The 25,826-nt window shown below is 46.2% G+C and overlaps 1 protein-coding gene and 1 non-coding gene across 3 annotated transcripts in view; both read right to left on the minus strand.

The window, feature by feature from the left end:
* Positions 1–3,822: 3,822 nt before the first annotated feature.
* Positions 3,823–25,826, minus strand: part of SVOP (SV2 related protein) — a 105,265-nt gene continuing 83,261 nt past the window's right edge. For both annotated transcript variants that reach the window (XM_054238825.2, XM_002752975.6), the window contains 5 exons: positions 17,783–17,890; positions 14,316–14,427; positions 12,613–12,694; positions 10,271–10,360; positions 3,823–7,855 (listed from right to left, as the gene is read on the minus strand). In XM_054238825.2, the coding sequence (XP_054094800.1) occupies positions 7,649–7,855; positions 10,271–10,360; positions 12,613–12,694; positions 14,316–14,427; positions 17,783–17,890 (599 nt within the window). In that variant the 3' untranslated portion in view covers positions 3,823–7,648. The remainder of the gene's footprint in view (positions 7,856–10,270; positions 10,361–12,612; positions 12,695–14,315; positions 14,428–17,782; positions 17,891–25,826) is intronic.
* LOC118144645 (U6 spliceosomal RNA) lies at positions 23,847–23,951 on the minus strand. Its single transcript, XR_004729403.1, has one exon. It is a non-coding gene; the product is annotated as a U6 spliceosomal RNA (small nuclear RNA).

The raw sequence follows: 25,826 nt of genomic DNA on the forward strand, positions 1-25,826 counted from the left end.
GACAGAGGCCCCTGCTGGAATTGTTTTTTTTTTTTCTCATCATGATTGTAACAAAACAATGGTTATCGGAGGATGAGTTATACTTTTCCTTTGCCTAACACTGCTACGTCTGTCCTGAAGGCAATTTGCAACCAGATTTTCAGAGAGTTCTTAGCAGCTCGATGAATTCAGAAAAGGCGATTCTTTCCTCATTGAATCGTCTTGGCACCTTTGTGGAAAACCAGTTGACTACAGATGTATGGGTTTGGCCAGGCACAGTGGCTCATGCCTCTAATTCCAACACTGGGAGGCCGAGGCGGGCGGATCACTTGAGCTCAGGAATTCAAGACCACCCTGGGAAACATGGGGAAACCCTGTTTCTATCAAAAATACAAAAAATTAGCCAGGCGTGGTGATGCACACCAGTGGTCCCTGCTAATTGGGAGGCTGAGGTGGGAGCATCACTGGAGCCTGGGAAGTCAAGGCTGCAGTGAGCTGTGATCTCGTCACTGCACTCCAGCCTGGATGACAGAGTGAGATGCTGTCTCCATAATAAAAATAAAAATAAATGTATGGGTTTATTTTTGGACCCTATTCCAGGGATCTATCTTATGCTAGAACCACACTGTCTTGATTCCCATAGCATTGTGGTATATTTTAAAATCAGGAAGTACGAGTCCCCCAACTTTATTCCTCTTTTTCAAGACTTTTGTTTTGGCTCTCCTGGGTCCTTTTCACTTCTATATGAGTTTAAAATCAGCTTGCCAGGCTAGGCGTGGTGGCTCACACCTGTAATCTCGGCACTTTTGGGGAGACCAAGGCCGGCGGATCACTTGAGGCCAGGAGTTCAAGACCAGTTGGAGCAACAAGACCAGCTGGGGCAATAAGACCAGCTAGGGCAACTCTACCAAAAATACAAAAAAAGTTAGCTGGGCATGGTGGCACATGCCTGTAATTCCAGCTAGTCAGGAGGCTGAGGCGGGAGAATCACCTGAACCCAAGAGGCAGAGGTTGCAGTAAGCTGAGGCTGTGCCACTGCACTCCCGCCTGGGTGACAGAGCAACACTCCATCTCAAAAACAAAAGCAAAAACAAAACAAAACAAAAAACCAACTTGACAATTTCTGCAATAAAAATAAAAATAGAAATAAGCCAGCTGAGAGATTTTGACAGGAATTGTGTTGAATCTATAGGTAAATTTAGAGAGTACAGATTGACATCTTAACAGTTTTAGGTCTTCTGATTCATGAATATGAAATGTTTCTCCATTTAGTTAGATCTTCAAGTTCTTTCAGCAATGCTCTGTAGTTTGTAGGTCTTACACTCCATTTATTAAACTTATTCCTAAGTATTTTATTTGTTTTGATGCTATTGGGAGTGGAATTGTTTTCTTATTGATGAATTTAGAAAGCACTGTCTTCTCTGGCATGGTGAGGGTTGGGGCATTTTAGTGGTTCATCATAAAATACTCTTGATTAATTGAGAATGATTATTGCCAGGCACCATGGCTCATTCCTGTAATCCCAGCTACTTGGGAGGCTGATGTGGGAAGATCACTTGAGCCTAGGAGTTTGAGACAAGCCTGGGCAACATAGCATCTCAAAAAAGAGAGAATGATTATATGTGATGTATGTGGATATTTAAATATAGAATATAGTAAGGTACCACCAGTGACCAAAGTCTGGCTGAAATCCCTAAATCCTTGAGGAGTCAGAAGATGCTTCAGGATGCTCTAGAGCTTCAGGGTTGGCATCCCTTGGGTCTCCTATGACACTCCTGTCAGCACCCATCCTTAGCACCCATATTACACTGTATCACAATGATGTGTGCATGCATGTTCCCTAGTGCCCTGTGGGAGCCTGAAGATGAGGAAGATCTCCTTCCTGCTTCCTCTTCCTTCTTCCTCCTTCCTCTTTCTTATTCCTCCTCCTCTTCCTTCTTCTTCTTCCTCCTCCCTCTTCCCTCCTCCTCCTCTTCCTCTACTCCTTCCTCCTCTTTCTCTACTCCTTCCTCCTCCTCCTCCTTCTTTCTTCTTCCACTTCATTGTGAACCAGAGTCTCACTCTGTCACCCAGGCTGGAGTGCAGTGGCATGATACAGCCTCAACTTCCCAGGCTCAGGTGATTCTCCCACCTCAGCCTCTGAGTAGCTGGGGCCACAGGAGCACACCACCTTTTTAGAAGTCAGGGTTTTGCCACGTTGCACAGGCTGGTCTCGAACTTCTGGGCTCAAGCGATCCTCCCATCTGCCCTCCCAAAGTGCTGGGATTACAGGAGTGAGCCACCAAGCTCAGCTTTCTTTTCTTTTTTCTTTTTCTTTATTTTTTAAAAATTGTTTTTATTTTAAAGACAGGGTTTCACCATGTTGGCCAGGCTGGTCTTGAACTCCTGACCTCAGGTGATCTGCCCACCTCAGCCTCCCAAAGTGCTTGGATTACAGGTATGAGCCACCGTGCCCAGGCTTCTTTTTCTTATTTTTATTTTTTTAAGCGATGGGTTCTCACTATATTGCCCAGGCTGGAGTGCAGTGGCTATTCACAGGCGCAATCCCACTACTGATCAGCACGGGAGTTTTGACCTGCTCCATTTCTGACTTGGGCCAGTTCACCCCTCCTTAGGCAACCTGGTGGTCCCCCGCTCCCGGGAGGTCACCATATTGATGCCAAACTTAGTGCGGACACCCGATTGGCATAACGCACTACAGCCCAGAACTCCTGGGCTCAAGCAATCCTCCCACCTCAGCCTCCCGAGCAGCTGGGACTACAGGCACATGCCACGGCGCCAAGCCTTCTTTTCTTTTTTTTTTTTGAGACAGAGTTTCGCTCTTGTTACCTAGGCTGAGTGCAATGGCATGATCTTGGCTCACTGCAACCTCCGCCTCCTGGGTTCAGGCAATTCTCCTGCCTCAGCCTCCTGAGTAGCTGGGATTACAGGCATGCACCACCATGCCTAGCTAATTTTTGCATTTTTAGTAGAGACGGGGTTTCACCATGTTGACCAGGATGGTCTCAATCTCTTGACTTCGTGATCCACCCACCTCAGCCTCCTAAAGTGCTGGGATTACAGGCTTGAACCACCGCGCCTGGCCTTTTTTTTTTAAGAGACAGGATCTCACCCATCATTCAGGCTGGAATGCAGTGGCAGGATCAAATCTCACGGCAGCCTCAAACTCCTGGCCTCAAGTGATCCTCCCACATCAGCTTCCCAAAGTGCTGGGATTGCAGGCATGAGCCACTGCATCCAGCCAGGACTGTTTTATGATTTTTTGCATCCTCAGTGTTGAATATCATGTCCAGTACACGCTGGATATTCCATGCATACTGACCACTTGCCATGACATGATCTGTAAGAGAGTTCTGATGAACAGACTTGAGAGGTGACGCACATGTCACTGCAGATTCCAGGCATACCAGCAATTATCTGTTCCACCCTGCTGAAGGGCAGGCCAGCGCCACCATGTCTATACCTCCCCACCACTCCTTTCTGACCCAACTGAATTGGACCAGGACTCTACCCAACGCTAAACTGGGACAATCAGCTTCCTTTCCTGAAGATTCGGGAGTGGGGCACTAAGCAGCTGAGTCAGGTGTGTTTGCAGAGCTGAGTTATGAGCCCACGGAAGCCCTGTGCATGATCATGCATACACAGCAGCCACGAGGAAACAGAAGGAAGCCAGTCTGCAGAAAAGGGGAGAAACAAGAGCCACAGATTCAGAGGGGCAGCGGTCTTGGGCCCTGATGGCTCCCCAACTCCCTGTTCCCCAGAATGACACCAGGCTGTACTTTCTTGCTATGCAATCTCTCTAAACTGTCAGAAGCTACAAACCATCAGCTCATCAACCAAAGCTTCACTGCAGATGCATTTTATTGAACTCAAACATCATTTGAACATTTTTGATCCAATACACTAATATTTGGATATTTCACAGAAAAACCTAGACTCCTCTCTTGAACATTGGAAGATCTGGTCACACGGGACAGACGATGGCACATCAGGTGGAAGGGAGTTGCAGCCACCCTCTGCAGACAGGGCTGGTGTTTCTCTCTCTGCTACAGTCCCTGCTCTTGTTCTTTACACCTTTTCCATTTCCCTGATTTGCATTGCCTGAAGTTCTCCTGTAGGAAATTAACTACTGATCCCAGTCTTACAATAAAGCTTGATTTTTAAATTTTAATTAGCCTGAGTAGAATTTATTTTCCTTGCAATGGAAACAGCGTGATGAGAGCTCTCTGGCCTACACATCCATGGCAGGCTCCTCTTCGCAACCATTGCCCATCCAACAGCCATTGCTATTATTCTTCTGTACTAACATAATCCCAGTTTTGTGTTTAAGAGGCTGTGGGTATCCATTGATACTGGCAGACCCTTCCTTCCAGCCCTACAGCAGGATGCACGCTAGGATCGGCATGCCACCCAGGTCTGATCAATGAGAAGCAATGGTAAATCTGCTGGGGGACTTCCTTTTCTAACCAAAAACAACAGACTCTTCTGAAAGAAAACCTTTTATGACTGCTCCTTTCCCATTCTATCTTCTTCAAAAATAAATAGGTCGTCCGGCACAGAACAGCCATTTTGTGACCACGAGGTTTCAAGCACAGAGTCAAATGGCCAACATGTAGAGAACGGTGAAAAGGAAAGACAAAAAGCAGCTGCGTTCTTGATGACATTGTCGAGCGTTGAAGCTTTCCTGATCTCTGCCTGGTTTTGGTTCTAGTGGTTTAAGCCACTGTTGACTGGGATTACTGCTATTAGGTTGGTCAAAAGTAATTTCATTCGGGAGGCAGAGGTGGATGAATCACTTGAGGTCAGGAGTTTGAGAAAGCCTGGCTAACATGGTGAAACCCTGTCTCTACTAAAAATACAAAAATTAGCCAGGCATCAAGGTGGGCACCTGTAATTCCAGCTACTCAGGAGGCTGAGGTCAGAGAATCACTTAATCCTCGGAGGCGGAGTTGCAGTGAGCCGAGACTTTGTCTCAAAAAAAAAGTAATTGTGGTTTTTGCCATTGAAAGTAATGGCAGGGGAGACGCTTGATGTCATCATTCGAGGCTTTCTGTTGCTCAATATTATATTAAAAACAATGAATATTCTTATCCATTTCAAAGCCATTTCTAAGATACTGTTTCATCCCATTGGGAACACCACCAGGGTCAGTTATATGTTTTTGAGAATACTTGAAGAGAAAGAAATATATAGCTCTGGCTACATTAAATATCTGCCACTTTCTGAGATCCTTCCTACCTGTGAAAGAAACATGGCATTTCCATTAATGAAAATAGGAGATTTTTGAATAGGATTGTTCAAAATTAGATATAAATGTCTTTGGCAAAAGGTCTCAGTATTCAGAGGTTTGGGTGCCTTTTGTGAGAGCTCTTGTACCATTCGATAATATTGATTTTTTTTAAAAGGGCAGGCTATTTAGAAGGCAAAGAGTTTTTAACTTTCATTTTCTCATGTAGAGAAAGCCCTCAACTCGGGTAAACCCCTTTACCCCAGTCCCTGGGAAATATTCCTGCCCACCAAGCACTCTTTCCCCCAGCTCACTGGGTTATTCTAGGGTGAGGGAGAGGACAGGATCATCCAGCAGCATCTGACCAGCCAGAAGGCAAAAGAGACAAGCAACAGTTCTGTGTTACCCAGGAGAGCTCAGCTGTCCAGAAATAATGAGAGCTATAGCCACACGTGGTTCAAGGAAATGTGGTTGTCAGAGAGAGGCAGAGATCTGCCAAGCCGCCTCCTCTCCAACTGCCTGGGCCGAGGGGGCTGCAATCCATATTTTAGAGACACAGTATTGTTTGCAGTTGATCTAGAACTTGAGCTTGAAGAAGTCCCCCATCATGACCTACACACCATTAGAAGAAAGCATTGTCTCCAACGGGCTCAGCCACAATGTTGGCAGTCAACGGTGCATCTTTCCCCACTGTTGGAAAGGAGATGATCGTACCAAAGCATTGAGATGAGTTCCGATGAACAAAGGTAGCTAGACCGATAGGCTGGACTGTCACTAGGACGTGATGACAATGAATAAACTTAGACTCTTGCGATGTCCATCACTGACATGTTTTAATAGGAGATGAACGCACACGTTGGCTTCCTTGCAATGTTTACTTCAAGCAGTGGGTAAGTCTGCTCCGGCCTTTGATGGGATCTGCCAGCTCCCTCCCTCCTTGTCTAGGTGCCCTGCCTTTACCATGGGCAAAAAAGGCTTCAGTAAACCAAATCCTGGAAGTGATGCTGCCTGCAGAGACCAACTCAAAACCCAGTTGGCCTCCCTCCCCTTCCTTTGAAAACGTACACATTTCACACACCTGAGTCCTCCTGCCCCTCTCCACTCCATGCCAGACTCCATGACTGGAACCCCAGGGGCTGCCTTTGTGTAATGGCCAAGAAGGCCCTGGACAGAGATGCATCCCCATGGAATGAGACGGTGGGTGTAGCATCCTTTCGCTTTCTCTGCCCATTCAGCCATCTACACAAAACCCAAAGCCCTGGATTTTGGATTTTGTGCCTGGAACCTGAGTAAATTTTTTCCCATCAAGAGTCACCATTTAGGCCGGGTGTGGTGGCTCACGCCTGTAATCCCAGAACTTTGGGAGGCCGAGATGAGCAGATCACTTGAGGTCAGGAGTTCAAGACCAGCCTGGCCAACATGGTGAAACCCCGTCTCTACTAAAAATACAAAAATGAGCCGGGCATCGTGATAGGCACCTGTAATCCCAGCTACTCAGGAGGCTGAGGCAGGAGAATTGCTTGAACCCAGGAGGCAGAGGTTGCATTGAGCCAAGATCATGCAACTGCACTCCAGCCTGGGTGACAGAGCAAGACTCTGTCTCAAAAAAATAAAAAAGTCCCCATTCAGCCTGACCAAGGAGGGGATCAGGAAAGATGCCCAACCATGGCCTTGGCTGCTTCAGAAGGGGAGGCCTCTGCTCTGGCTTGAGCTTGATTCACTTTCCTTTGACCTCAGTCCTTAGTTCCCAGGGGTAACAGCTTCCTAAGGTTGTCACCCGGTGCAAGTCCAGCTGTCCCCAGGGACACATCTGGATCCCTTGGCGCCAACGGCAACTCTGGAGGGGCCTGGGCGGGAGCAGGTGGCTCCAGTTTGAATGCACAATGTCCATCTGCCAGAGAATCCACTGGTCAGGCTCTAGGGAGGCAAACAGAGGGGGCCCTGCCAGGAAATAGCTGCTGAGACCACGCCTAGATCACCTGCAATTTCAAAGAAGAAAGCCTGGGGCTGTGGGTGTGGGAGAAACCTACTGAACAGGTCCAGTGGGTGGGTGGCAGGTGTCACATGGGCCTGGGCCTGGACAGTATCTACAGAGAGATCTTTTGGTTGTTCACTGAGGGCGTGGCCGGGTGATTCTGGGTGGTGTCTGATTAGTTGCTGGCATCACCAGACCCTCCTAATATGGGTAGTTTTCCCATGCAGATCCACAGGTTATGAACAAACCTTTCCCCACATATACAGAGAACGCCCTAGAGCAAATACCTCCCCATCCCAGGGTGGACCTCAATGAATATGAGCAAATTGAGTCAAGACACAAAACCCTGTTGGTCCAGGTCGTACTCTTGGGTGAGTTCTTGATGTTGGCAATCAGTGCCCCAGTTGGGGCCCACCAGCCCCCCGAGCTCTGCAGCCTCAAAGACCAGCTCAGTCCCCCATCAGTCACTATTCCTGAGAGCCAGAGTTCGACCTGGTGACACCTGCACCATGCATTCCTCGGCCGACCATCTCCTGGCCCCACTCCCGGTGGCTGGACTCCTGTAGTCCTCGGCCTTTGGTCTCGATGGGCAAAAAGCAGGAGGCCAGGGCAGCCAGGAGGCAGCAGCCGCTGTAAACCGCCAGAGTTAGGTACACAGAGGATTCCAGCATCACCTGGGGAAGGAGACACAGGTTGGTGAAAGCATCCCTTCTGAAGCACAGACATCACCAACCATCAAACAGTATTGGTAACATCAGGCCCCCTCATGATATCTGGTTACTAAAAAGAATCTGGTGATTCCCTTCTCTCCCACTTTGTCCCTCTCTCTCCATGTGACATCGCTGCCCCTCATTTGCCTTCCTCCATGAGTAAAAGCTCCCTGAGGCCTCACCAGAAGCCAAGCAGATGCTGGTGCATGCTTGTACAGCCTATAGAATTGTGAGTCAAATAAATCTTGTTTCTGTATAAATTACTTGGTCTCAGGTATTCCTTTAAAGCAACACAAAGCAGATCAACACAGATGCCATGCCACAGCCCTGTGAGCCAAGGACTTCATCCCCATTTTACAAAGGAGAAAACTGAGGCTCAAAGAGGACAAGGGGTTCCTACCCAAGTTCATACAGATAATAAGGATGGGGCTGGGATTTGAACTGGGGTCTGCTAAGCTTGAGTCTGGCGCCTTATAACTCTGCTCTCCTCTGGGACAGTGCAGTGCCTGTGCCAACTTCCTAGTTTTCGGCACATGGCACATGGCAGAGCTGAGTCTCATTTTCTCTCTCTCTCTCTTTTTTTTGATATGGAGTCTCACTCTGTTGCCCACGCTGGAGTGCGGTGGTGTGTCCATGCTCACTGCAATCTCCACCTCCTGGGTTCAAGTAATTCTTCTGTCTCAGCCTCCCAAGTAGCTAGGAATACAGTTATGTGCCACCACATCTGGCTAATTGTTTTGTATTTTTTGTAAAGAGTGGATCTCGCCATGTTGGCCAGCCTGGTCTCCCACTCCTGACCTCAAATCATCTGCCTACTTCGGCCTCCCAAAGTGCTGGGATTCCAGGTGTGAACCATCATGCCCAGCCCATTTTTTCATTTGCCAAATGGGCATAGAGTGGTATCACTTCCTAATGAGAAGACTCTTGAGGACACCTGGCACCATGCAGACACATGGTGAACTCTCAACCAATATCAGTCAGGAGTGCCACACAATGGCCCAAACCAAAGCAGAACAGAAACACTTGGCTGAACATGTCTTTGAATTCTATTTCTCTGAAATATTCAGACTTGGCAAATCCACAGAAAGCAGATGGGTGGTTGCCAGGAGCTTGGGGGAGACAAGGAATGAGAAATGATTGCTCAGTGGGTCCAGGGGTTTATTTTGGGGTGATGAGAAAGTTTTGGAACTACATAGGAGTGGTGGTTGCCCAAAGCTGAGAATGTGCTGAATGCCACTGAATTGTTCCCTTTAAGATGGGTAACTTTGTTATGTGACATTTATCTCAATAAAAAAAGTGATGCAAACAGAAGAAAAACTAGATATTCAAAAAGCAAAGACTTACTAAGATCCCTAGATAGAAATGCTTCATGATACATGAAGAGTTGCAGAATTCTGCACTGACGTCTAATGATCTAATTCGAAAAGCAGGAATAGGCATATTTGTTTTCCACTAAATCGTGTTGGCCTACTTGTTTTCTTTACTTTTTTTTTCTTTTCCAGGGTCTCACTCCATCGCCCAGGCTGGAGTGTGGTAGCACAATCTCAGCTCGCTGCAACCTCTGCCTCTTGGGTTTGAGCGATTTTTTGCCTCAGCCGGAATTACAGGCACCTGCCACCACACCTGGCTAATCCTTGTATTTTTAGTAGAGATGGGGGTTTCACCATGTTGGCCAGGCTGGTCTCGAACTCCTGACCTGAACTCCACCCGCCTCAGTCTCCTAAAGTGTTGGGATTACAGGCGTGAGCCAGACAGTACCCAACCCTTCTTTCCTTTTGTTAAAAAAAAAAATTCAGCTTTTGTCATAGGTTAATGGGTCCACTGCAGGTTTGTTACATGGATATATTGCATGATGCTGAAGTTTGGGGTACAAATGATCCCGTCACCCAGGTAGGGAGCACAGTACCCAATAGGTGATTTTTTCAGCCCATGCCTCCCACCCTTCCTCCCCAGCCTAGAGGTCCCAGTGTCCACTACTCCCATGTTCATGTCTATATGTATTCAATGCTTAGCTCCCAGAGAACATGCGGTATTTGGTTTTCTGCTCTTGCATTAATTTGCTTACCATGGCTCACTGGTTTTCATCCAAATTGTTTTTAAGCAAATCATAAAGCAGCCCAAGGATCTGCTCCACAGGGAAGACCTGGTTTGACTCCTGGATTGTCTACTTTGCACCGCACGACCGTGGGCATGTCATTTTATCCCCTGAGCCTCTGTCTTCTCACCTGCAGGCAATATTTCCTCTGTCCCCAGGTGTGCTGTTAGGATAGAATGAGCTAATGCACCCCGAGGGCTCTGCGGATTGTCGGCATGTAGTAACTGCTGGCTGTGCGTTGTTTTGTCACCCCCCAGTCCTCTGTATTTGGGGGCAGCACCTACCTGGGCAATGAACGGAGTGATGAGAGCACCCACTCTTGCCATGCCGCTGCAGGTGCCCAGGCCGAGGGCCCGTGTTGCAGTGGGGTAGACCTGAAACACCAGGGACAGATGTGGGTGTGGGGACATGCAGGTTCCTTCCTCTGCTCCAGCTCCAGGCTGATGGGACCAACCCCAGGGGCAGCCCGGAGTCAGGGTAGATCTCTCTCGTGTTGGTTATGCCCTTAAGGGACAGGGATCCTTTCCCCAAAGGGCATGGGAGGTTCAACTCAGAACTAGGGCAAGAGGCCAAGCTGTGGGTGGGAACCCAGGAAAGGTGTCTTCCCTATCTGAGGGTGGGGCTCCCCAAAGACTCTTCCATCAGGAACTGCCACATGTTCAGAACTCAGATGTCGCTCTCTACCTTCTTTTCACGAGTTCACCTTGAAGCCTGGGTCATGGGCTTTCAAGGAATTTCATAAAGAGAGATGGAAATGTTTACAGTCTCTCAGTTTGCACCCAGTAGGGTCCATGTGCCGCGTTCTTCCCTAGGCAAAGTGAGAAGGGATTGTATATCTTCCAGGTCAAGGTCATTAAGAAGGGTGCATTTTCTCCTCTCCCCTCCCTTGTCTTTTGGCTGGGAGGAGGACTCAGCCTGGGCACTATGGATGCTTTGGGGTGGCTCATTCTTTGTCATGGTGGGGAGGGTCTGCTATGCACTGTGGGATGTTTAGCAGCCTCTACCCACAAGATACCAGTAGCACATCTGCTTCCCCCTGCTACCTTATGACAATCCAGAATATTCCCAGGCATTGCCAAATGCTCCCTGAGGTGAGATCCCTGGATAAGAAAGGCACAAGATGTGAGGAGCCTGGGTCCCCAGATCACTGGAGGAGGAAAGCTGTCCCCCAACTTAGACCACCCATATTGGATTGTTATAGTATTTTATTTACTCATTTATTTGAGACAGGGTCTCACTCTATCATTCAGGCTGGAGTGCAGTGGCACAATCATGGCTCACCGCAGCCTCTACCTCCCTGGGCTCAGGTGATCCTCCCATCTCAGTCCCACCCTGTGTAGCTAGGACAACAGGCATGTGCCACCATTCCCAGCTAACTTTTATAGTTTTTGTAAAGATAGGATTTCACTATGTTGCCCAGGTTGGTCATGAACGATCTGCCTGCCTTGACCTCCCAAAGTGCTGGGTTTACAGGCGTGAACCACTGTGCCTGGCCTGGCCTCTTTTATAAGCGACAAGCTGCTCTTGTGTCAAAACACTCCACTTTGGGAGTTCTCTGTTACATTAGCTGGCTTGTTTCTAATAAATGAAATGCTCAGTGCAGAAAGCTTGCGAAGAATAAAAACATAAAGAGGAAAATATACAACTCATTCAGGATCGCAACACTCAAAAGATTTGTCACATTTTGACGTATATTCCTCTAGTTTCTTCTGTGGCTAGCTATAGCACATGCATCTTCATTCACTTACTTATTCAGGACATATTTTTTGAGTGTATACCATATGCATTTATACATGATATTTCAATTCACCCAGTTACATAAACAATATAGAAATATATTCTCTTTGTAAAAAAATCAAAATACCTAAATTCTTTTGTGATCCACTCTCTCTACCAGGAAAATTCTCCCCATAGAGCCCTACTATTAGGGATGTCTTTGGAATGTGTATTCCCAGATATGTTAAAAAATATACATATGGAAATAGCATTTTAAAAATACATAAATGGTATCATATAATACATATTATTCTGCAATTTGTCTTTTCTATTCAGTAATGTGTCTTAAAATCCTATCCACATCAATACATAGGCATCTACCTCATTCTTTTTTTTTTTTTTGACAGGGTCTTGCTCTGTTGCCCAGACTGGAGTGCAGTGGCGCGATCATGACTCACTGCAGCCTTCACTTCCTAGGCTTAAGTGATCCTACCGCCTCAGCCTTCGGAGTAGCTGGAACTACAGATGTGCACCACCACAGTCTGGCTAATTTCTATTTTATTTTTTTGGAGAGAGGGTCTTGCTACATTGCTCAGGCTGGTCTCGAACTTCCAGGTCTAAGTGATCCTCCCGCCTTGACCTCCCAAAGTGCTGGGATTACTTATTCAGGGCATACTTTTTGAGTGCATACCATATGCATTTATGTATAATATTTCCATTCATTCAATTACATAAACAATACAGAAATATGTTTTCTTTGTAAAAAATCAGAATACCTAAATTCTCTCATGATCCACTCCCTCTGCGAGGGCCACCTCATTCTTCTCAACGGTTTCTGGAAGGAGAGCATCCCCCCAGCCACTTTCTTCCCACCGCCCATTCCCCAGCAGCTCCCAGACACCCCTCCTACCTCAGGTGTGTAAACATATGCCGCTTGAAAGCCTCCAGAAATAAACGCTCTTGCAATGAAGAGTAACAGAGTGAGCACATTTCTAGGGGAGGAGGATAAAGACAGATAATGACATTTTTTTTCTGTCTGCTTGTTTCAGCCTAGTCCTAACTTCCCAGGCAGTATTAACGGCCTTGCAATTGGCAAAGATTACCCCTCCCCGATGCTCACTGATACAGGCATGTAGGCGTACATATTTCAGTACCATCTTGACAGGCATGCTTTTACAAGTTCATCATTCTTCAAAGCACCCAGCTGAGAGAAGAAAACATCTGAGGTGCCCAGGATGGGTGCAAGATTAGGGAGAAGTGTATAAATAATGGAAAGCTCAGACAAGAACTTGGCTGGGGGTAGAGCAGGAACTGTGCCAGGGGCCAGCTGAGCTGGGGAAAGTAAACCACTATTCAGTATTCTTAGGATAATTCTGATCCAAATCCTCTGTCCCATTGTTCCCACAAATGTCCCAGAACACCAACATTTCAGGGTTGAAGCTACATCTCCCAAGCTTCCTCAGACCAGGAGGTGTGGCCCACGGATTCCTCATTGGGTGATCTGGGGCCTCTCAGAGATCAAGAGAGGCATAAGCCATTTCTACATTTCGAGGCTCTTGGTGAATAGAAAAATGGAGAAATGCTAAAACGGGATCTATTTGAAATACTTACATTGAACAAGTTAACAGTTTTAACATATGCATGAATTAAATAGCTACATGTATGCTCTCATTGGGAGATGATGTCAAAAGTCTAAATTTGGCATCATTAGAGCAAAACTGGGGCCAAAGTTCCCCCCACCCCGGACAACTCCCATCAGAGGCCCCCTCCCTGGGCCTGGTCTTTTATTCGGTTGTGAGGCAGCCATGAGCCTCAGTCCTAGTGAGCACCTACACCTTTACCTGTATCTGCACCTACCCCTGGGCCTACATTGACACCTGCACTCTCACTTGTACCCACACTTGGGCCAATACCTGCACCTAGGCCAGCACCTACACCTGTGCCCACACTGGGGCCTCCACCCACATCTGGGCCTGCACCCACACCTGCGCCCATACTTGAGTCAATACCCACACCTGGGCATGTACCCATACCTGCATCCATACCTGGGCCTGCAGCTACACCTGTGCCCACACTGGGGCCTCCACCCACATCTGGGCCTGTACCCCCACTTGGGCCAATACCCACACCTGGGCTTGCACCTACACCTGTGCCCACACTGGGGCCTATGCCTGGGCCTGTACCCACACCTGCACCCACACCTGGGCCTGTACCTATACCTATGCTCACACCTGGGCCTAAGCCACACCTGTGTCCACACTTGGGGCTATGCCCATACCTGCACCTAACCCACACCTGTGCCCATACTTGGGGCTATCCCCATACCTGCGCCTAACCTACACCTGTGCCAACACTTGGGTCTATACCCACACCTGTGCCCACACTTGGGGCTATACCCACACCTGGGTCTAACCCACACCTGTGCCCACATTCGGGCTTATAAACACATCTGGGTCTGCACCCATACCTGGGCCTACACAAACATCTGCACTCACACCTGTGCCTGTACCCACACTTACACCTACACTCACACTTGGGGCTACACCTCCACCTGGGCCGGCACCCACACCCCCACCTGTGCCCATCCTCAGAACTAGGCCTGCAGACACCCACCTTCCAACACAGATAAACAGTAGGAGGCTGCAGAAGGAGAAGATGGCGAAGCACAGAGCCATGGTCTTCTTGCGCCCCAGGCGGTCGATAATCCACAGAGTCACAAGGACACCTGGAAGGGGAACGCAGACGGGTAGGCAGCTCCCGATGTGGTTCCCAATGCCCCCCACCCTGGTGGTACAGCCTGTATCATCCCCTCCCCTGGAGGGTGGACAAGACCTGGTGACTCTCTTCTAATGACTAGAAAACAGCAAAAGTGATGGGGTGTCACTTCTGAGGTCAGGTGATAAAACACTGTGGCTTCCATCTTGGTGTTCTCTCTCCCTGGCTCTTCTCATGTATTTGCTTTGATGGAGAAGGCCACCTGGCAAGGAACTGGAGGTAGCCTCTGGCCAACAGCCAGCAAGGAACTGAGGCCCTCAGTGCAAAAACCTTCAAGGAATGGAATCTTGCCAGCAACCATGTGAGTAAGCACAGGAGTGGATCCTGCCCCAGCTGAGATTTCAGATGAGATTGCAGACCCTGGGCCAATGCCTTGATTGCAGCCACATGAAATATGCTGAAGTAGAACACCCAGAGAAGCCACAGCAAGTGTGAGATCATAAGTGTGCATTGTTTTAAGCCACTACATTTTCTTTTTCCTTTTTTTTTTTTTTTTTTCGAGACAGAGTCTTGCTTTGTCACCCAGGCTGGAATGCAATGGTGTGGTCTTGGTTGACTGCAAATTCTGCCTCCTGAGTTCAAGCAATTCTCCTGCCTTAGCCTCCTGAGTAGCGGGGATTACAGGCACCTGCCACCGTGCCTGGCTAATTTTTCTATTTTCAGTGCAGATGGGGTTTCACCATCTTGGCTAGGCTGGTCTTTAAATCCTGACCTTGTGATCCAATACCTCAGCCTCCCAAAGTGCTGGGATTACAGGTGTGAGCCACTGCGCCCAGCCCTAAGCCACTACATTTGTAGGAGGATTTGTTACCTGGCAATAGATACTAATCCAGGAAACCGCAGGAGCCTCAATGGTGGCATTCACTGAATCCAGGCAGCAGAATACCCAGGTTCTAATGCCTCGATTTGCCTCTAACTTGCCATGTGGTCTTGAGCTAGTCGCTTACCTCCTCTGAGCCTCAATTTCTTCATCTATAAAATGGGCCTAAAAAATAACACTCTACCTCAGTAGAGGCAGTAGAGCATAATACTTCTACTTATGTAGTATACATAATACTTCTACTTAGTAATAATAATAATTTAATTTGAGCTAAGCATTTTTACATCTCTATCTAAATTTTTTTGAGATGGAGTCTCACACTGTCACCCAGGCTGGGGTGCAGTGGTGCAACATTGGCTTATTGCAATCTCTGCCTCCTGGGTTCAAGTGATTCTCATGCCTCAGCCTCTTGAGTACCTGGGACTACAGGCGCATGCCATCACATCCAGCTAATTTTTGTATTTTTAGTAGAGACAGGATTTCGCCATGTTGGCCAGGCTGGTCTCAAACTCCTGACCTCAGGTGATCTGCCTGCCTTGGCCTCCCAAAGCACTTGGATTACAGGCATGAGCCACCATGCCCAGCCCCATTTTTACATCTATAACTTGTTTAATCATCAAAATGATCCTCTAAAATAAATGCTATTAATTTATTGAATACATTTTCCCACAGTTATTCAGTTAATGAGTATCTACTGTGTGTCAGGAACTGTTCTAGGAGATTGGGACACATCAGTGAAAAATAAAACAATACACATAGTAAATAAAGAAGAATCTGGGTTTCAGAGAGGTAAAAATCACAGAAATAGTGAGTGCTTCCTGCTACAGAAATGTCACATAACGTAAATTCCTTTCCTTTTTTTTTTCTTTTTCCAGAGAGCAATTTATTAGGCAGAGAGAGAAAGAGAGAAGTAGAGAGAGCTCCCACACTGTTGTGGGAGGGGATCCCAGAGAGGGAAATCCCGTGACTTTCTTAAAGTCACAGAAATGGAGATTGGAAATGCTGAGTTTAACTTCTGAGCCTTCGTTCTTACCTACTGAGCTATGTGGGGAAAGGGTTTTAGAGGAAAGATAGGCAGTGCAGTATCGGACTGAAGGCTCATAATTCTAGGGTGAGAGCACAGCTCTTAGCCCTGCCTGCTGTGGGGTACTCAGTATCGCAGCTGGGTTTTTCCAGAAGGAAACCCTGGGACAAGGACGTAAGTACAAGGCATCAACTTGGATGTAATCCAAGGAAGGGCCAGCAGGAGAGTGGGGAGGTAAATGTGGGAAAGGAAAGCAACTGTCAAAAGATGGGTATCGAGCAAGTCACCACTGTGGGCGACTGGTGCTGAATTCCACTGGGGGACTCAAAAGCCAGCATAAAGTATGTGCCTTGGAGTCTTCCTGCTGATGGGCAAGGATACTGGGGCATTTGTCCACCAAATCCCAGTTATTGTCTAAAGGCTGCTCCCAGGTGCTAACTCCTTGGCATGTCCTACTTTGCTTGCTTTTAGATACAGAGACTTCTCATTCCTTCTGAGACAGTCTTCAGGCCCAGAATCCTGGCAGTTGTATGTTGTGGGAACAGTTTCTGCTACACTGGGCAAATTATGTCACCACTCCAAGCCTCAGTTTCTTCAGTTGTAAAATGGGAATAACTATACGACTTCACAAGATTAAATGAGATCGTATCTGTAAGACATTTAACACAGTCCTTGACATACAATAGGTGCTCAATAAGTACTAGATATGATTGTAGTTGTAATAATTATTCCTCTTAAAGTAAAAAAGATAGATGACCTTTGCATCATGTGCAAGTTTGGATTTTTGACACTCTACTTTCCTTTCCAGTGTGCCTGGTGTTGGAGGATGATTCTCCATGGGTCTCTCATATTTCTACACATCTTATGAGCAGAGGAACCAGCTGCCCTTTGGTCCAGGCTACCATGTCAGAGTAGTTTGTATAGCAAACAGCGTTGGAAGATAGAGATACTGTCTCCCCCGGAGCAAAGGGCAGGTTTGCTTGTTGTCCGGTGTAATACAGATGATGTCTCCCTTGGGAGGTTCCTAGCAGACCATTATAAAAATCATATTTGGGCTCTCTAAGCTTAGGGTTCCCCAGCTGCACTGCAAATCCATTGCATGTGTAGCCTCCACCTGGGCCCTTCCTCATCATCCCTGTGGGACTTGGGGACAAGGGAAACAGTCACCAAGGTACTACTCAAGCTGCTTACTATAGTACTCTTTTGTCTCTGACACAGGAGTCTCATGTCTTCTGCCAGCATGCATTAAATTGGGCAGCTTAATTTCACAGCCTTTAAGTAGGGTAAAATCTCAGCCTCTTCACAGTTCTTGACAACTTATAGTTAAGGATTGAAAAACAAAGTCCCTGGCTGACTAGAAATGGGATTTGCTTCCAGGTGGGGCTGACAGAGCCACCGGCTGAACAATTGCCATATTCTCAGGCTTGCCTGCCCCAGCTTCACCTTGCATAGGTCCCTTACCTGGGAACTCAGAGAGGGTGGTCCACAGCAAGTCCATGTAATCCTCCTCACTCAGGTACTCACAGGCCAGGCTGCATTTTGCCTCTACTGCCTTCTTCCGACTGGAGACTGGGGTTGGGAGAGAGAAGGAGAGGGAGAGTCATATACAGAGTCTCGAATCACACCTTCCTGCTCCCCATACCTCCTTCTCCGGGATGATTCTGTTTAGATGCCATAGGAAGAACCCAGACTCAGAGACAGACAGACTCAGGTGTGAATACCAAGCAGTAGTGCTCCAGCTTCATCTCTCTAAGTGTGAATTTCCTCATAAAACTGGAGCAAATAAAAGCACCATGCAAACGGATTGAGAGAGTGAAAGTGGGCTGTGGGTACGAATGTGCTTAGCCCAGAATTAGCACGTAGTAGGCACTTTAGTAGCAGACAGACTCTAGGGTGGCCCCCCATCCCCACTTCCTGGTAGTCAGATTCTTGTGTAGTCCCCTCCCCTTGAGTTTGTAGGCGGGGCTTGTGACTTGCTTCTAGCCAATAGAGTACAGCAAAGGTGACAGGATGTATGTGATTGCATTACATAGGACTGAAATGCCCATCAGGCAGGACTGTCTCTTATTCTGTCCCTTGATGACTGTGAAGGAGCAAGTGGCCATGTGGGTGGCCTATGTGGTGGCAAGTAGCTGAGAGCAGCCTCTAGTTGCTGAGGGCAGCCTCAGCTGACAGCCAGCAAGAATCTGAACCTCTTAGTCCTACAACCACAAGGAATTGAATGCTACCAACAACCCACATAGGTGGGGTGGTGGGTCCTTCCACAGTTGAGCTTCCAGATGGGAACCCAGTCTTTCAGTCCTGGCTGATGCCTTGATTGCACCCTGGCAAAGGACCCTGCTAAGTTGTGTCCAGACTCTTGACCTACAGAAGCTATGAGATGATAAGTGTGTGCTGTCTCAGGCCACTAAGAAACACACATTTATCACCTCATAGTTTCTGCAGGTCAGGAGTTTGTGGTAATGCTGTTATGCAGCAATGGGTAACTAATACATGCTTATCACCTGTTCCTGTCCCTTACCATCTCCTCCTAACTTTTTTTTACTGAAAGTGAATTGGAGTGGAACCCAGTGAGTGGCCAAAGAGGTGATAGAAACAAGATTTCATTCCTGGGCCAGGCAGAGTTAATAAAGAAGGATGAATGCTACATTGCTCCCTTCCTGACCTTGCTTTACTCTCAAACTATGGGACTAGTCTCTTACAGATAGAGGTGCAGTAGTCTGAAACGTGTCTCTCCAAAATTAATGTTGAAACCTAACCTCCCTTGTGTTGGTATTAAGAGGTGGGACTTTAGGGAAGTGATTAAGTCATGAAGGCTCTTCCATCACGAATGGGATTAGTGTCTTCATTAAGGAGTTCAAAGGGAGCTCCCCAGCCCTTCTGCCACCTGAGGACATAGTGTTTGCCCCTTTTATCATGTAAGGATACCACAAGAAGATGCTGTCTATAAAGCAGAGCGCTCTCACCAGACACTGAATCCACTGGTGCCTTAATCTTGGACTTCCCAGCCCCCAGGACTGATAGAAATAAATTTCTGTTGTTTCTAAGTTACCCAGTCTAAGGTATTTTGTTATAGCAGTCCAAATGGACTCACACAACCTATCTGAAGCAGCCACTTACCAGGTAAGGCTCAGAGCGGGTGAGTGTCCCCCGAAGTTGCTCCACCTACACCTTCCCTATCTCACTTGTGGCATCTCCATCTTTCCAGTTGCTCAGGTAAAAAGCCCCGGAGGCTTCCTTGACTCTTCTATTGTACCCTATGGCCAACCCATCAGCAAATCCTGTCTGTTCAACCTTCACAATATATTAGACTAGGATTGGCCAGATTTCATCACCGCTGAGACAGAGCAGGAACCCTGTCTCAGAAGTCTTCTGCCCACCCCCCGAAACATGGAAATAAAGGAAAATCTTGAATCCCTTCAAGGGAAATTCCAGGCACCTAGCTAGTCTTCAGAAGTAACTGAAGAACTTAATAAACAGGAAGGTAATAATACCTTAAAATAATAGCCACCCAAGGAGGTTAGAGCCACGAGATGTTTGGTTCCTTACAGAAACCAAAGATAACATCTTAACATATATCCCTGAGTCAGTTTCAGAAACCCAGAACCCCACCAGATGGAAAATGCTGACCCCCATTGAGTAGACCTCAGATAAAGGAGAACTGAGGACCCAATTCTGACCACTGCCCATGATTATAAATCTTTTCCTGAGGGGCCTAGAGAGAGTCACGCCCACATTTCTTCCTGCTGACCTCAAGTTCTTAGCCAAAGAATCTCTAAAGCCACCTGTAAGGCCCCCTGCTCTTCAATATATCCCAATTTTTGGGGCCAAACCAAGGTACAGCTTCCATGGATTGAACTGTGACTTTGCCTGTAACTTCTGCTTTCCTGAAATGTACCTGCCTGTAAAAACCCTTGCTTGAAAGTCATCCAGGAGGTCAGATCTTCAGCATGAACTGCCTGATTCTCCTTGCTTGGCACCCTGCAAATAAACACTCTCCTTTCTCCCACAGCAAACTTCAGTGTGGATGTTTGACTTTACTGTGCTGGGTGAGCAGTAATACTGCCGCCACTTTTCCCACTGACCTCCTCACCAGCCATGGTCTCTTTCCAATACTTCAATCAAAAGGATCCTTTTTAAACCTAAGTCAATTCCTCTGCTTAAAACTCTGCAATGACCTCCCATGATACACACAGTGGAAGCCAAAGTCCTTCAAAAATCTTCAAGACCCTCTATTATCTGGCACTCAACACATCCTTGATCCCACCTTCTACTTCTTCCTCTGTTGCCCCACTAACTCTACTCCAGCACACTGGTCTTCTTGCCGCTCCTCAGGCAAGTAAGGCATGTGCCTGCCTCAGGACCTTTGCACTGGCTGCTCTCTCTTCCTAGATTGCCCTTGATCCCTCCCATGATCAATTTCCTCACTTCCTTCAAGTCTTTCTTTGAATTTCACATTCTCATTGAGGCCAAGCTGACCACCCTATTGAAAACTTCACTCGAACTACTGCCCCTTTCTCTGCCCTACATTCCTAATTTTTTTTTTTTGAGAAAGGGTCTCACTTTGTCACCCAGGCTCGAGTGCAGTGGCACAAGCACTGCTCACTGAATTCTTGAACTCCTGGCCTCAAGCAACCCTCCCACCTCAGCCTCCTGAACAGCTGGGACCACAGGCACACACCACCAGGCCCAGCTAATTATTGTATTTTTTGTAGAGATGGGGATTTGACACATTGCCCAGGATGGTCTTGAACTCCTGGCCTCAAGCAATCCTCCCTCCTCTGCCTCCCAATTGCTGGTATTACAGGTGTTAGCCACCACACCTGGGCTTGTTGCCATCTTTATGTTCATGAGTGCCCAACTTTTTTTTTTTTTGAGACAGAGTTTCACTCTTGTTGCTCAGGTTGGAGTGTGATGGCGTGATCTCAGCTCACTGCAACCTCTGCCTTCCGGGTTCAAGTGATTCTCCTGCCTCAGCCTCCCGAGTAGCTAGGATTACAGGCATCTGCCACCATGCCTGGTTAATTTTTTTTGTTTGTTTTTTTGTTTTTTTAGAGAAGGAAAGAAAAAAAAGGAGTGAAGGAGAAGAAGAAAGAGGAAGAAAAAGAGGGAGAGAGAACGGAAATGTTGCTTTATTCTAAAAATGGGTATTAATAATGGCCGATCAATATTTCATTTAAACCTATGAGTAGGTGTGATGTGGTATTGACAAGGATGTATATTTTGTATATTTAAAGTGGAGAGCTCTTTAAATATTTATTAAGTTTACTTGTTCCGGATCTGAGTTCAAGTCCTGGATATCCTTATTAATTTTCTGTCTCGTTGAGTCTAAATCTCTTTATAGGTCTTATGTATCTGGGTGTTAGGATGGTTAGCTCTTATTGTTGCATTGATCCTTTTACCACTATATCTTTGTTGCTTTAAAATCTATTTTATCAGATGTGAGAATTACAACTCCTGCTTTTTATTTATTTATTTATTTTTGCTCTTCATTTAGTTGGTAAATCTTTCTCCATCCCTTTGTTTTGAATCTTTGTGTATCCTTGCATGTGTAATGGGTCTGGATGTAACATGCCGTTGGGTTTTGGCTGTATCTTCTGATTGGGGGATTTAGTCGATTTAAATTTAGGGTTACTGCCATTTGATGTTAACTGGCTGTTTTATTCATTCATTGATGTAAATTCTTCTTTATGTTGATGCTCTTTACTTTTTGGTATATTTTTAGAAAGGCTAATACTGGTTGTTTCTTTCTATGTGTAATGCTTCTTTCAGAAGCTCTTGTAAAGCAGGCCTGGTGGTAATAAAATCTCTGAGTACTTGCTTGTTCATAAAAGACTTTGTTTTTCCTTCAGTTGTGAAGCTTAGTTTGGCTGGATATGAAATTCTGGGCTGAAAGTTCTGTTCTTTAAGGACGTTGAATATTGGCCCCCACTCTCTTCTGGCTTGTAGTGTTTCTGCTGAGAGATCTGCTCTAAGTCTGATGGGCTTCCCTTTGTGGGTAACCTGACCTTTCTCTCTGGCTGCCCTTAGTATTTTCTCCTTGTTTCAACCCTGGAGAATCTAACGATTATGTGCTGTGGGGTTGCTCTTCTTGAGGAATATCTTTGTGGTGTTCTCTGTATTACCTGGGGTTGAATATTGTCCTGCTTTGCTAGGTTGGGAAAGTTTTTCTGAATAATATCCTGAAGAGTATTTTCCAGCTTGGATTCATTCTCTCCGTCGCATTCAGGTACACCTATCAAACGTAAATTAGGTCTTTTCACATAGTTCCATATTTCTTGGAGACTTTCCTCATTCCTTTTTATCCTTTTTATCTATTCTTGTCTTCTCGTTTTATTTCATTAAGTTGGTCTTCGACCTCTAATATCCCTTCTTCTGCTTGAGCAATTTGAGTGTTTAAACCTGTGCATACTTCTCGGAGTTCCCATATTGTATTCTTCAGCTCCATTAATTCACTTATATTCCTCTCTAAATTGTCTATTCTCATTAGGATTTTGTCAAATCTTTTTTCAAAGTTCTTAGCTTCTTTACATTGGGCTACAACATGTTCTTTTAACTCACAGAAGTTTCTTATTATCCACCTTCTGAAGCCTGATTCTGTTAATGGAATGCACTCGTTCTCCATCAAACCTTGTTCCCTTGTTGATGAGGAACTGTGATACTCTTTAGAGGGAGAGGCATTCTGATTTTGAGTATTCTCAGCCTTTTTACACTGGTTTCTTCCCATCATTGTAAATTTATCCACCTATCATCTTTGTAATAACCAACTTTCAAATTAGGTCTCCAAGTGGACGTCCAAGTTGTTAATTCCCAGGGCCGAAATTTGAGCAATGCATTGCACCAGCCAAAACAGCAGCATTAAGACTGATGGTGCTTTTCTTCCCGGGGAATCTGCAGTCTGGCTTCCTTCTTGAGTCCATAATAGGTGACTCTGCCTTCCTGGAGCTCCAAATGTCGGTCAAAAGGGGAACCAGTCTTGTTTACTCTGCACCAAGAGCTGCTGCGCCGAGGTGCCGGCAAAACCACTGCGCCGGCCACAAGAGTTGTGCTGGCGACCCATGCGGCTCCTCCACTGGGAGTCTTCTGGTCCGTGAGCGACAAAAATTTGTCTGAGAGTGTGGCGTCCTCTCATTCTCTGCGCTTTCACTGGGAGCTGCAATCCTGAGATGTTAGCAATCAGCCATCTTGGATCCGCCTTTTTTTTTTCAACTTTAGTAGAGACGGGGTTTCTCCATGTTGGTCAGGCTGATTTCGAACTCCCGACCTCAGGTGATCCACCCACCTCAGCCTCCCAAAGTTTGGGATTACAGGCATGAGCCACTGTGCCTGGCCATGAGTACCCCATGTTTAGCCCCCACCTACAAGTAAGAACATGTTGTATTTTGTTTTCTGTTCTTGTGTTAATTTGCTTAGGGTAATGGCCTCCAGCTGCATCCATGCTGCTGCAAAGGACATAATTTTGTTCTTTTATGGCTGTGTAGTAGTTCATGATGTACAGGTACCATATTTTCTTTATCCAATCCACGAAAATATGGAATGCTTCATGAATTTGCATGGAATGCTTGTGCATACCATACTAATTTTCTCTGTCTTGTTCTAATTTCAGTATATGTGCTGCTGAGGTGAGCATGTGTGAAATGAGCAAAAACATCTTGTAGTTGTACCTTTATAGGTTATCCTCACCTTTCATTGTCTTTGAGCTATGTTGTAGAAAAATGAAAATAACATAAATGATTCTTGTATTAATCATAGAAATGCAAATAATGCCTGGTGGTGATGCAGTAGACTTCCCTATACATATGTTGACCAGTCTTGCCTCTAGTTGTAAACTCATCTCAGCATTTCTAATTGCTTGTATATGTATTTGCTTTTACTTCTCCTTTGAACCAGCTGTACCCTCTTACTGGTGTTAATAGACAATTTTCCATGGGTCTCTCACATTTCTGCATGTTTTGAGTAGAGGCACTGACTACCTTTGTTCTGGACTATTCTTTCTTTTTCTTTTTTTTTTTTTTGAGATGAAGTCTTGCTCTGTCACCCAGGCTGTAATGGCATGATCTTGGCTCACTGCAACCTCCACCTCCCAGGTTCAAGGATTCTCCTGTCTCAGCCTCCAAAGTAGCTGGGATTATAAGCATGTGCCACCATGCCCAGCTAATTTTTGTATTTTTTAGTAGAGATGGAGATTCACCAGTTGGCAAGGCTGGTCTCGAACTCCTGACCTCAGGTGATTTGCCTACCTCAGCCTCCCAAAGTGCTGGGATTACAGGCATGAGCCATTGCACCTGGCCCTGGACTATATTTTCAAGGCTATTTGTTTAGCAAACAGCCTTGGAAGAAAGAGAATGTCTCCCCTTGGTACAAAGAGTAGTTTAATTATGGCTTTTGAAGATATAATATCCCTCTCCAGAGCAAAGGACAGGAATGCTCACTGTCTAGTATAAAAGATTGGGGTTCCTTAAGCTCAGGGTTCTTCTCTTGTTACATAACTCAATACTTTTGTAGGTATTGCCCGTCCCTCTTCATGTTACCCTGGGGGATTCGGGGCTTAAGGAACTGGTGTAGGAAAATGCTGATACTCTGGCTACTGCAATTGCTATGAGTAATATAGTCCTTTGTCTCTGACCCAGGAGTGTTGTGTCTTCAGCTAGCACCTGTGGAAACTGTGAAAGGCTAACTTGTCAGCTTGCAAATAGGTTAAACTCAGACTTTTAGTAATTCTTAATTGATTCATTTATTAATGAATGCCTTAACTAAAATCTTAGTCATGTATTCATTTTATATTTGTATGAGAGGCATGGTTTTACCATTTGTTTAAAATTTTTCCTTTAACTCATCTATTACCTTGTAATATACTATATAATTTCTCATTATGCTATTGTCGCTCCTTCCCCCCAAATATAAGCCCACAGGGGAGAAATATTTGTATTTTGTTATTAGAATTCACTGATGTATTCTAAAGACTCTCTCTTCTTTTTTTGAGAGAGGCTCTCACTCTGTTGCCCAAGCTGGCGTGCAGTGGTGCAATCTCGTCTCACTGCAACCGCTGCTTCCTGGGCGCAAGCGGTCCTCCCACCTCAGCCTCCTAAGTGGCGAAGACCACAGATGCATGCCACCAAACCCTGCTAAGTTTCTGTAGTTTTGATAGAGACAGGGTTTCACCATGTTGCCCAGGCTGGTCTCGAACTCCTGAGCTCAAGCAATCTGCCCACCTCAGCCTCCCAAAGTTCTGGGATTACAGGCATGAGCCACTGTGACCGGCAATTTTATGACCATTTTGAAGCAGATCATAAAACCCTCAGGTGAGAGGTGCCCTGCCTATACCCTGAGAAGAACATACTTATCTCCAAAGACGCAGGGACAGAGAAGAATCTAAACAAGCCTTGCTGCCTTCCCCCCACTAGCTCACACACTCTTTGTCCTATCATATTTCTCTATGACTCTCCATTGTTCATCAAATCTAGCACAAAAATACTCAGGCTTAACCATTTCTTCAGGTCTTCAT

The sequence above is a fragment of the Callithrix jacchus genome, chromosome 9 (assembly GCF_049354715.1).
Source record: "Callithrix jacchus isolate 240 chromosome 9, calJac240_pri, whole genome shotgun sequence".
Classification (NCBI taxonomy): Eukaryota; Metazoa; Chordata; class Mammalia; order Primates; family Cebidae; genus Callithrix; species Callithrix jacchus.